General features: G+C 38.9%; 1 protein-coding gene across 1 annotated transcript; it reads left to right on the plus strand.

Moving 5' to 3' along the window:
• The first annotated feature begins 1069 nt into the window (after positions 1-1069).
• On the plus strand, positions 1070-11172 carry LOC139717688 (magnesium transporter NIPA2-like). Its single transcript, XM_071629190.1, has 6 exons — positions 1070-1167; positions 4174-4388; positions 5498-5554; positions 6668-6758; positions 8641-8801; positions 10558-11172. Exons 2-6 carry the CDS (start codon positions 4250-4252, stop codon positions 11151-11153), a joined length of 1044 nt encoding a protein of 347 aa, XP_071485291.1. The 5' UTR covers positions 1070-1167; positions 4174-4249; the 3' UTR covers positions 11154-11172.
• The last annotated feature ends 2243 nt before the right edge of the window (positions 11173-13415 follow it).

Consider the following 13415-nt stretch of genomic DNA (forward strand, 5'->3'; position numbering starts at 1 on the left):
AGTTGACATAATATTCGCCTTGGTGTCATCACAAGTGGCTTATAAAGATAAGATGAATTTGAAGGCCTTGTGAATCTAGATGAGGGAGCACTTCAGTTTGAAAACTTGGTACTCATCCAGATTCCTTTGAAATCTGTCCGTTCAAGTTGCAGGCGTCTTCACAAATGCATCACCGCTTCTAAACTCACAAAGCAAGCCCTATCAATTAAGTCATGAATTGATCCCAACCCTCCACAAGTTAACCCACTCTTTTAAAAAGTAGACTCTAACAATTTTTGCCGCACCCAATTTGGTCACATGAATAAATTGAAGTTGGTCATACCAGGGAGGTGAGTTTGTCTCACCTCCCTGGTCATACTCAGCATGAATACCCTGGCCTGAAAGAATTCACTCTGAGAAAGAAAACTTTAACCTAAATTTGATTACAACACTACCCTATAATTTCATGCAAGTCCCAATTCCTGTCCCTGCCATGCCCTTAAGATGCAGGTATATTACTACCTCCCTGGCCAAACTGAGCTGCTCTGCCTATAACAGCTAGACCATAGCTAGCCCATGTGTGAAACACATGCAACAGAGTCTTTTTTACGCACGCACACGCGCACATAGCATGAGCGAGAATGAATGGGACTACAGTTACTAGTTCAGTGAATGGGACCACCCACCACACGTACGTACAGAACTCTGTCGTGCGTGTGGGTATTATGGGTCAACAAACTTTCATGTCTCGTCAGTAATTTTTGCATCTCAAGATTTTTATAAATCATAAGCCGTGAATTATTCAGTTATATTCAAGTGTGTATATACAAGTTGAACATGAGTGTTTTATATTTATCAAAACAATTTATTAAGGTAGAAAAAAAATCACAAAATTGTAATGGAGTTATTGAAAGATCCATCGAATAGTTCGTCAACCCCAAATCACAAGAACATCTCGAGTTCTACTACACACACACACACACACACACACACGTACATGTACAACGTCTTTGGTATGCATGCTATGATACTTGGTGAATCACCCGAATGCGAAGTAAAGTGTAATTTGTGAAGCCTCCACCGTGTTTGTGTCGTTCTGTCTTTCACTATGAAATCGACGGAATCGGCAATGTCGTACTCGTAGTACCTCGCCTCGAGTACACGTACGTGGATCCTGACGTGACACGGGTAAGCACTTTATTTTGTGATATGCATCTGTATAATGTGTGAATGATTTATGACCGTATGTTTGACGTTTTCGCTTTTACATGTGGAGATACATGCAGGACTTCGTGAAGGCCCAACACCAACTTAGTTCAGTCCCATATATTGACTTTGATGCTGCATTCCCCTGGCTGTGGTTACTAATGCATGTGCATGATGAAATGACTGACAATGAAGAGTGAACATTTCAGTTGTGTTGATCCCTACAGTAAAAGGTCCGCGGGAACTTTGGCCAGAAGATTCTGTGCAAGCGGGAGTAGATGTGTTTAATATACAGATTAACATTAGATCGTGACTATGATCTAGACACAAAAGGGCATAGAGTCGAGTCTACATCGATCATGTAGGGCCATAGGGTGGAACATCCTATTACCGGACGCTTTTCTTTGTGGCTTTGAATTCCGTACTCATAGAATGAAATTTCGGCTAAAAACAACACCACTTATTCACAGACTCATGGAAATTACGAATTCAGCCAACTTACGTCATTTCTTCGTTCCAGTTTTTAGAAAATATGCTTCAAACATACCCCTCTAAAAATAGTGGTTTTTTGCGCCGTGCAAAATCGCATTGTATTACCGGACGCTATTTTCGTAATCGAATAATCGAGGTCTTTCGCACCTAATCCTTGCACCAGAATCACAATTCATCCCACAAATCACCGTACACATTCTCACCGAGCGGATGACACAAAAAAAAACCTGCAAATGAAGCTCAAATTTCGTATTTTACAGTAAAATGTCTGTCTTGACCATTTCGAACAGTTCACGCAATAAAACCTTGTGAGAAATCGACAACTGGTTAAAGTATACGTGCTTTGTCTATGGGAGCTGCACGCGCGGGTGATGAGTTGCGTGCCCCTTAGCGCACAACTATTCCGCATCGTTCGCGTTTGAGGACGATAGCTACAATTTTTCCGATATTGATCAGTGAACTTTTGGTTCTAATAGAATCTTCAGCATTTTTCCTGTATGTGAGTGGGATTTCATAGAATTTCAGTCGCGAAATGTGATTCAAACATGCATAAATATTAACTATAAACGAGGTGCGGGTCACTCAACTATAAATTTGAGGTAAAATGTGAATTTTTTCGTGTTTTTACATTTTTATGTGGCGTTTTTTGCGATTTCGGTCCACACAGAGTTCTGTGAGGCTAATCTACGAAGTCTCGCGCGTACAGAATGTCATTAGTACGCAAAAATGTGCGTGTCCGGTAATACCATGGTGTCCGGTGACACCATGCTTGCCTATACACGTATTCGACGTAATGACTAATTAACGTTACAAATAATTTTATGTCAAATTTATTAGAAATTCTAATTTATAGTCGGAAAAAGATGCACCAGGTCCAGCAGAGTCTAGAGACTCCAATCCCAAGCACCTTCTGATCTGGAGATTCTCACGCCTGAAATCCCTGGGGCCTTGCAAACGGGAGACTCCAACTTGATGTGCGTGAAGTTCCTTGTGGCCAGGGTCACAGGTTCTAGATGGATGCTCTCTCATGAGTCATGCTATCATGCTATCTATGAAAGCCTAAAGGCTTAGTTTTCAACATACGATGGCAATAAGTAAGAAATCATTTCAAGGGGGAGACACAGAGCCAGGACGGGAGAAATCAAATCTCAAGTGGGCGTGGGAAAATGGGAGATTTTGCAAAAATGAGCTTTCGGTGGGAGATCTCCCGGGGCAATTCAAAAGCGGGAGAGTTGGAGTCCCTGGTCCAGGCCAGTTGCAGTTGTAGACTTGTTGAGAGCTGAGAGCAAGAGCGAGATGAGAGTAGAGTCTACTAGAGTGACGTGTGGTAGGTAATAGGGAGCTTTAGATTTTCGCGACGGGGACGTACGTTCAGAGGAAAAAAACATGTTCTGAGCCTGCGCAGAAGCGCGCGTCAAGTTGATCTATTTATAAATTGCGTTGCCTGGGTTTTTCACTACGCGTGCAAGGCTATTTTTACGTTGGCTCAATTCATGATGTAGAGAGCTACTTCATGCACCGATCATATGGGGGTGCCATTTTCTTTTTTATACGTTACATCCCAGGGTAATCTAAGGGCCTCATCATTTAAGCAGGGAGATCTTAGTAGGGAAAAAGGACTGGCTGAGGGGTGCTGACACAGTGGAAGATGTAGAACTGCATGCCATGACTGCTTTTGCTCTGCTATGGTTTATGCTGGACAAGTGCCATAGATGCTTGGACATCTAATCCACTTCTCTCCACTGAACATTTTGAAGAGTGTTGTCAGTCTCTGATGCATCAGAGGCTTCCATTGTTCTTCAAAATGTTCAGCGGAGAAGTACTACTGTAGATGTCCTACAATATAATGTACAGACTTACAGTGTATGTTGCTGTCTTCATGACTGCTAAATCTTTGCAATGCCCAATAATTTGGCAAGAATTTATCAGTTTTAAACATTACTGATGTATAGTTTAGCCACCAGCCAGTCTTGAGCATACTTGTGTATAAATGTCTCCCTAAAATTTACACTTTTATAATCTGCGTAAACTTGGCTTAGGTTTATATTTAGCCAGGAATCATGAGTCAAGCATATTTATTGGAGTAAGTGTGTTAGGGTTAGAGTTGGGGTAGGGTTAGGTTCCAGTAATTATGGAATTTAGCCAAAACCCACTCAGCTATGCCTTTTAGGTTATGTCATTCCATAGTTATCGTATGCACACAATTCCTACTGACACACTCATTAAGAGACCTGTGCATCATTTGTATACAGTGGACTCCCTTTATAACGAAGTCCTCGGGACCAGCAGTTTTCTTTCGTTACACTAAAATTTTCATTCTGACTGAACAAAATAACAATAAAAATACATAGAGGGGATAATGCTGCAGCCTCAATTTTTACTTCATTGCAACCGAAATTTCGTTATAACCATGTTCGTTATAACAGGAGTGCACTGTACTGTCCAATTGATCGCTGGTATTACATGATTGCATTCTTTCTTTGCTTTGAATTACAGGTCTTATAAGAAAACAAGCTGAGACTGGTGATCACCTTTCTGAAATTGTGGTGATAAAAGAAGGAGGAGCTACAGTATGGCAGCAGAAGAGAGATCAGCCAGTGATCTCACTATAGGCCTGACACTGGCCATCTGTTCAACCGTCTTCATAGGCTCCAGTGGAATCGTGAAGAAGAAGGCACTCATAAAGATTCATGCTTATGCAACTCGTGCAGGTATGAATTTTTTTTACTTCATTGTATGTATACAATATACACACTGTATATTTATGTACATATACATTGCAAAACACCCCCCCCCCTTAAAAAACAACTGATAAAAAGAAATTTTAACGGACAAGATTGCGTGATTTCAGATTACTGAATATCTCAGTGCAAGTGATGTTAATTTCATTTTGTCAGATGAATTTACTCAGGATAGGACAGACAAGACAAAACATTGCATCGTCCATGATACTGTAAAACATGATATATTCGCGGCACGAAATTTTCGCGAATTGGAGCCCACGGCCTTTTTCGTGGCAAGAAATTTTCGCGAATTGCCACTTGCGTTCAATGCATATAGTGTAGATAAGATATTTCGCGTGCATTGTAATTTCGCGAATCTTGGCACTCGCGAAATTCGCGCAATTAAAATGCACGCGAACATTCCTCGTTTTACAGTACTTGTTGGTAACATCTAGAAACTTATAGTTACAAAATGCTGCACTGGTAAGTGAACAACCAGCATTAGCAAGCACGTAGATCAGGAGTGAAATTTTCTTGACAGAAACTGATATGTTCTGACATATTTGATCTCATAAATGAACAAAATTATGTATATCTGTATACAGTTCCTATATTTTTGTGTATCAATGTTTAAGGTCACTTCTCTCACTTGCTCCCAACGTCAATCACTGTAATGCTTGATAGTGCCATGAAGATTGAAAGTCACATTGAATTTTGTAGTCTATAGACCTGTTATCACATGCACCCATACTGTGTAGTATTCACCAAAAGCTCTATACTATCAGTCAGTTTGGATGTGGGGCAATGCCTTATTCTACACCATATTATTTCCATATGTACATGTACGTTGTAGGCACCGGGTCTAGGGCAATTACCCCCTGGGCAAATACCCCAGACCCTTCCCCTGACCCTAGCCCTAATCCTGATCCTAATCCTAACCCAAACTCTAACCCTAAGCCTAACCCTAACCCTAATCTTTACTCTAACCTTATCACTAACCAGCATTAAGCTGGGGGGTAATAGTCTTCGGGGGGTAATTCCCCTGATACGGTTTGCACCAATAGTAATGGGGTTTCTTTCCTCCATGATGTTCTCAGGTGATGGCGGGCATGCCTATCTCAAGGAGTGGCTGTGGTGGGCCGGCTTTGGGCTCTGTGAGTAGACTGATGCTGCAGACAAGATACAGTACCTGTCTTAGCTTTTGATATGAATGATTTCTCATTATTCTGCTTGCCTCCATATACTGTAGATCCAGTCAGAACAAGGAAAGTGAGGAACAATTAGCTATGTAGCATGTTACAAGAATGGCACTGGCTCCTCAGATGTATAAAACGACTTGAAAGTTTGCTAGCATTGAAGCTGCTTTTAGAGCACATTAATAAATCACAGTGCACTCCGTTCAAATCGGTATTTGCTCAGACTTCACTTCGCTATTACTGTAAAGTGTCCTTTCACCATGAAGCTATGTTGAGAAGTGAACAGAATCATGTTTGTCTGACATAATTTTCACCTCTTTCAGACAGTGTGGGACATTTCATAAAATTGTGTGTCAATCAAAAAATAGATTTAAAAAAATAGGATACTGCTAGTTAAAGTGTACAATGTACTTCATCAAACTGTCAGCCACGTCAAAGTATGTAAGTTTTCATACAAAGATCACCTCAGCTTGAGCATTTTCTCTTTTAATCAAAGATCAGCTTTCAAAGTTGTATACAAGATGAATATATCCCACTGCCTTTTAAAACTGACATGGGTAAAGTGGACACTCTCAGCCTTTCATGTTTATATTTTCTAAGTAGACTGAATGAGTGCTTAATATGTACATAGAGTAATTTACATCAACTTCCTTATGATAACATCTTTTAAGTCATGTTTTATGTCATGCACCCAATAATTTCACCAAAGATTTCTTTTATCTCTTTTGTTTTCTATGATAATGAAGTTGAAGAGCTGAAATGTGGTAGAATACTCAGATTGCAAACTATCTGCTCTTAGTGAACTCTGTAATTCACCTCAAGACAAATTTCTTGTTCATTGATGGAATGATGGGTTACCATTTCAATGAAGTATTCACATATTCATTTAATACAGAATAAATGAAAGGAAATGGAGAAGTGGACCGAGGGAATGTCAGTAGTTTATCTATATCTAATCAACTTTTTATTTGTTTTATTTACAAGATATTTCTAGACTTTGTGCCAAAAGATCCTTGTAGATATTCAGAGTTCTGAAAGCATTTTTTTTTCTTTTTATTTCTCCCACAACAGTGGCAGCAGGTGAATTTTTCAACTTTGTGGCGTACGCCTTTGCCCCAGCACTTCTGGTGACACCTTTAGGAGCCTTGAGTGTGTTAGTCACGTGAGTGTACCAGTTTGTGTCAGTCGTAATGTAGTTCTGTTAAAGATCCTTGAGAACATACTACATTTATGTCATTGTCAGAACTAGTATTCTGCAAATGCTGTCCATGTCGTAGAATGGAAGGAATCTGTTTGTAGTTTTAACCCTGAAAAGACTGGGGGGGGGGCCTAAAAGGCCCCCCTCGACATGTCGCGCGATTACTCTGCAACACGCAATGCTCTCGCCGCGATGCTCTATGACTTTTTTCTTTCGAGTTTCCCGCACATTTTGACACCAAATTTGTGACGCGCGGGGGTACGGTTCTGAAGTTACATAACTTTTTGTACATGCACGTGAGGCCGAAAATGGCTCAAAGATGTGATTTTGTGTACAAAGTCAATGTAAATTGAGTTTTTTCACATGGTTCATATAAATATGCTTAATTTTACTCTCAATGGCTAAAATTAATTTGGTTTAGGAGTATTATGCTTCAAAAAGTGTCTGCCACAAATTTTGTTAAAAAAACAACAAAAACAAAAGGTCGAAAAAACAAGGAAATACATAAGAAATTCATAAAACAATAGAATAAATAAGAAATTAATTTTGATACCAAATTTTTTTTCAAGTACATTTGCTAAGAATGCCACAAAGAATAATTAGACCAAAAATGAGCATTTTTGGAGCTTTATTTACTAATTTAGATCAAAGAGTCTGATTTCTCGCATAAATTAGCATAAGTAATCAAAATAAAATTAAAGAAGACTATTTTGTAAAATCTAAATATACGATCTTGTAGATTACATCGCACACTGCCATTGTGCAAATTTCCGCGGCGATCGCGCGATCCACGGCCGAGATCTTAAGGGGGGGCCCTTTAGGCCCCCCAGTCTTTCGAGCTACCAAAATAGCCCAGTCTTTTTAGGGTTAAAATATCTATTTATGTCATTGTGTGTCAGCTGAGTGATTACTATTGTGGACATAATAATTGAAGCAGATTATGTAGAAATATCAATGAAATTTGACACTCAGACATTTGTAGTGCCATGAAGAATGGTATCTTATATGAAAGTAATTCCTAACACTGAAAAAAAAAAAATGTATTGTTAAACCTGTGAATCATTTTATGTACCAAACTGCAAATGAGATAACAATGCTTATGGTATAGCGAAGATACTTCCAATGTATGTTCAGTGTTTTGTATTATCATCTATATAGGACGTTTTAGCGGTGCATTAAAAACGCGTATTGTAGTCCTCTCTATTTTTACGGTTCAATATCAGAGCATATTGAACGAAACGCATAGGCCAACGTATTAATTCTCCAAAGGCTACCGTTGTTACTTGCCATTCAAGATCACACCATATTCAATTCTGTCTCGTCTGTCGCGCGAGCGCTTGCTGAATGTACAAACGCTTGCTACTAGTGCGCGTCATTTTGTTACAATTCACAAGCGCGCAAACAGTTGTTTGTTTCATACGCAGTTTTAGAGGCTTCCCCTTTTCAGCGCTGGGATGTGACTGCCGAGTCAACTTCAAAGACGAGTAGAAGCCCGGCAATTTTGTGCAGTTTATGCTTACTCTACTTGATTGTATAGATGATAATAATTATATTGGATGGCCTTGATTCATGGAATACCAGGGAATATTGCACTCGTTAGGGTCAATATTGCACTCATCTTCGATTCGTGCAATATTGGCCCTAACTCATGCAATATTCCCTGGTATCCCATTCATAGCCATCCAATATAATATAATTATTAGATATGATGGGAGATATATTGTCTGAAGGCTGGTCCAGGTTTTACAGAGTTTAATGAAAATTAAGTTTGCAAAGTCTAGGAATCATCATAATCACTCATGACAGATAATGATTTACAATTATGGATGAATTTGATTTGTTTCAGAGCAATCTTGTCGAGCCATTTCTTGAATGAGGCGCTCAATTTACTGGGAAAAGTCGGCTGCATACAGTGCATTCTGGGTTCCACCATAATGGTTATACATGCACCGGCAGAAGAGGGCGCTGATACATTAGAGGACCTTGCGTTACATTTACGAGATTCAGGTGAGTGTCAAGGCAGGCAGAATTTGACTACGGGTACTGTCAAACCAGTAACATATGTGGCATGAAACTTTTGTGAATTGTCACTGGCATTCAATGCATTGTTTAGGAAAAAGAAAGGTTTTGATGCATTTTACCTTTGTGAATCTGGCTTCTCACGAAATTCGCGGAAGTTTCATGTTCTCGAAAATGTCTGGTTTTACAGTAGTCAAATGAACAATAGTGAAATTCAAGTGAAAGATCATGGTATTTGATACACCTTAAGGTTTTCTGATCAGTACTAGTCTGTTATGAACCAGCTACCTGTGACATAGTGACTGTATAATATCGTTTTTGGTACATTATCATAGTCATAAGAAGTCTTCTGTGATATGCTTTAACTCTTTATGTGCCGTGGTGTAAACTCCCTGTATGCCACAATATTCAGACACAGCAAAGTAGTCCTGCTCTGGGAAAACATTCTGTATTTTCAAATTAATGTAACTTTTATAGATTTTTCTTACCCTTGACGTGATGTAATGAGCAAAGTTATAGAGAAAATGCACAACTTTGCTTTGATGCAAGTTGTACAACAAATCTATGATTATTTTTCTTTCAAATGATTAGTAGCTACACTTGTACATTATATTGTAAAGGCATTACTTTTGCACGTAAAACAGTGACAGAAAGTTAGAATTTACTCACAAATCCAGTAAGGAACACCACTTGATATTCAATCATCACATAAAATGCAAGCTACATGTGACAGCAATGGAACCACGAAAAACGCCATCATTATACTTGGCATTTGGAGATTTTTTGATTGATTTGGGCGGGTTTGTGCATTTGAGCAGAATATGCGAAGTTGGTACGCTGTCGACTGAGTCGGGCATGCGAACATGGCACATAAAGAGTTAAATTAACTTTTGTATACTTTTTTTAAGTTCAACTGCACACTTAATAGTTCTCTCTGACCAGTGGTGTATTTTACGGAATGAAGAAATATTTCAGTGGATATACATATTTCAGAAGATATAAGATAAAATTATTCAGAAGATATACATTTCTGCTGTCAATTGCTTGTTTCTAGGATCATCGAGTTTAGATGCAAACTGATGACGGATTTCTTTAAATGACTGATTTTAGACTGTCTGATTTTGTACTTAATGAGTGTTTGCATTTCTGTATTGTGTGCATCACATGCTTAGCACTGAACATCTGTTGACTGGAGTGAAATTTCATACTTGGTTTGCACAGGCAAAACATTGCACACAGTTTGTAGACAACCTGAAGCAGCAGATTAGAGTGCTTTGTGCAGTCATAGCAAACCATGCAATCCCAGCTTGGGGTAATTCCATATACTGTATTATGCCATATATTTTGCTTGTCTAAATTTTCGAGACTCGGGGGGGCTTCCCAACATCGAGTGGTTAAAATCTGCGATTGTGGATTGCTGTGCTGAAAGGAGAAATGTTACATTTGTGTCACATTCGTATCGGGATCAGAGTCATTATTTTTGCGTGTCTTTAATTTCGCAAATAGCACCTGACTCGCAAAATTCGCGAAAAGAAAAACCTCTCGAAAAATTCAGCGTATGCAGTATGCTGAATCCATCAATTCAATAGAAAATTTGATCCTTTTTTTTTTTTTTTACTCATTTCTTCATTCACTCTATTGTTGTTGATGAACTCTGTGTGATATATCTACAACACACATATAATACCAAGCATTTCTTTGACGATGGCTTAAAGATTTTTCCTTTCATTTATTTTTTCCCCAGTATTTGTCACGTATATTATAGGTCTGATTATAACAGTGGTGATTCTCATCTTCTTTGTGTCGCCAAAGTATGGTTCAAAGAACATTCTGGTCTACATCACAATATGTTCCATGGTGGGTTCAATCTCCGTGCTGGCATGCAAAGGATTCGGTATAGCCATCAAGGAATTCTTCGCCGGGGAGAACACACTCCTCCTCCCCATCACCTGGTTCCTTCTCATCTGTTTGGTGTCGTGCATCCTCATGAGCATGCACTACCTCAACAAGGCGCTGGACACGTTCAACGCGGCCGTGATCGCGCCCATCTACTACGTGTTCTTCACGACGTGCGTCGTCACCGCCTCGGGGATTCTCTTCAAGGAGTGGGCCAGCATGAGCTTTCAGGACATCATCTCGACGGTGGCAGGCTTTGGTGTGATCATCATGGGGATCTACCTCCTCCACACCTTCAAGGACACGAACATCTCACTTGACAGCATCAGAGCCAAAATGGAGGAATCATCCTCCTCCAACCCAACTTCCCCCACATCACTACATAATGCTAGTGTCCATCATCATATCCTTGGCGTACAGAGTGATGGTGGACCAAAGTCATGAGTGGCACAGTGCCCCTGAAAAGACAGCTAGAACTTTTGGGTCCCCCCCCCCCCCCCCCCCCCCCACGGTATGATGGTGTACTGATAAAATTTGCCCTCAGATATTTTCTATGCATTGAATGGGGCAATCTATACTAGTACATGAGCTGACATATCATAAGATATGTACATGAGTATTGATGCTGTGCAGCAATGCTGGATCTGTTTCTTGTTTCTCTCTCTTACTCAGCGCTTTAATCAAATTATACTTTTTCCCCATTAGTACTGACTAACTGCTATAAATATCTAAGTGCCATGTGGGTGCTACCTTTGTGAACACTATATTATATTTGTATATACTTTCAGGGCAGATTTTATTGTCTGACATTGTAGAATTTCTTGAAGAGCTTCTTTTTTAGAAACGATGTTGGTACAAGCTGTAAAACTTCTTCCTTTGGTTCCATATTCCTTTAATACCAGATAATTCCTACTAACATTTTGCCAAGCAGAACCATAGATGCATTCTTCCTAAGTCCTGTAATTGTGTTCCTGTTTTGATATACTTCACCAAGTAGATAGCAAAGATAATGGTTTGGTCTGAAATGTACAATGGAATCCTAATTTTCTTTTGATACGGGTATGTTATTGAAACTCTCTGTTGCCGTTTATCTATACATACTGAGATCGAACCTAGTATTTTTGAAATTGTCTGATGCCCAGTGTATGTAGTTTCATGGTCCACCAATATATGTAATATTGCAAGGAAAGAGGAATGGATTATGGTTGTCAACATAGTTTTCCACATACACAAAAAAGAATAGATATTCTTGTACTGGAGTTTACAACTATTCTTAAAGTGCCAAGATGTAGAGATGAAGCCACAACTTTTACATACATATAGAATCACAGAGACGTATTACTATCACTCCTTTTAAATAACTATTGTGAAATTATCAAAATCAACTCCTTACATTCTCTCATTCCTTTTTGTGACATAATTTCTTCTATGTCATTTTTTTTCTTGCCATATACCATACCCACTCCCAACTTCCACTCCCCCCCCCCCCAAAAAAAAAGAAAAGAAAAGAAAAAATGTTTAATCAGTTTCCCTCAATTTTTAGGGCAAATTCTTCCACATGATTTCAAGCAATATGAAAGTCATGGTTATGATTTTCATTAGATATTGAAGGCAAAAATGCCACTCTGTACTCACAATATACTTGAAAATATATATATATATTTAAAAAGAAAACACTCTTTACAAACAATTCTCTCTTTTTTTTTTTCTTTTCTTTTTTTGCTGATGTAACCCTTTTACTTGCCCACTGAGTATGTTTGTGAAGTGGGGTCCACTAATTACTGAACATTTTTTATATCAATCTCTGAATTACAGGGTTGCAGACTTTTTGATGGTTCTTTCTTTACCTAGGTGTATGACATTTGTTTCATGTGTGTGTGTGTGTGTGTGTGTGTGTGTGTGTGTGTGTGTGTGTGTGGTTGTTGTTACTGTTGTTGAATATGTCATTTTCATATCAGAAGAGCTTTAAAAATGTGCAAAATCAAAGGAGTTAACCCTCTCATACCAAACTGACAAAATAGTTGTCAGTTAAAGAGGATGTAACTTCTCTTCTATTAAGTAATTCAGGTAATAACTGTATATTTTGCAGTCATGTATGCTACAAGTTTTTTGGCTGAATGCATGCTTGGGCATGATGTATTGTATGCTATGAATTCAATATTGACTGTCAGTCAGATTGTGCAAATAATTCAAAGTCTTCTCTAGACATGAGACTAACTGTCAGAATTACTGATTTAGTGTCAGTGTGAACACTTGGATTATGCTGTTTTATCTCATGTCTCAGTTATGGCTTTTCCTATGTGGAGATAATCACTTTGTAAGCAAGTGATTGGTGGTTGGGGTCTAGTGATTAGGGCCTTGGTGCCACAGTGTGTATGCAGGTCACTGATCCAAGCCTCATGTCTGGGCTGCCTTGCAACCGAGGTGTAATGATGGTCATGACAACCTGTAATGTGTCAGGTTTGATGAGACCAGAGCTCAGGCTACCCAAGGGCCTTCAGCCACTCTTTAATGTTTGAAGATATTTAATTTCTCTCCTTTTTTTCATCAGATAAGTTTGTATATATTTGTAACAGTAGCCCACAATTGTGAAAGCAGCTATCTCCAAAAGTTTCTGAATGTCATGTGTTTTTCCCACTGCATATTATTCGTTGTATCAAAGAAATGAGACTTTGACAAATGATGTTCTGTTATGTTATGAGGCAT

This window comes from Diadema antillarum, unplaced genomic scaffold (genome assembly GCF_040938485.1).
Source record: "Diadema antillarum isolate AM-2024a unplaced genomic scaffold, OU_Dant_1.0 scf00000081, whole genome shotgun sequence".
NCBI classification, from domain to species: domain Eukaryota; kingdom Metazoa; phylum Echinodermata; class Echinoidea; order Diadematoida; family Diadematidae; genus Diadema; species Diadema antillarum.

Bases quoted from the DNA above. Each gene is read 5' to 3' on its own strand.
- LOC139717688 (XM_071629190.1), top strand. From the start codon at position 4,250: ATGGCAGCAGAAGAGAGATCAGCCAGTGATCTCACTATAGGCCTGACA. The intron at 4,389-5,497 runs GTATGAATTTTT...TGATGTTCTCAG, and splicing joins TGCTTATGCAACTCGTGCAG to GTGATGGCGGGCATGCCTAT. The intron at 8,802-10,557 runs GTGAGTGTCAAG...TTTTTTCCCCAG, and splicing joins GTTACATTTACGAGATTCAG to TATTTGTCACGTATATTATA.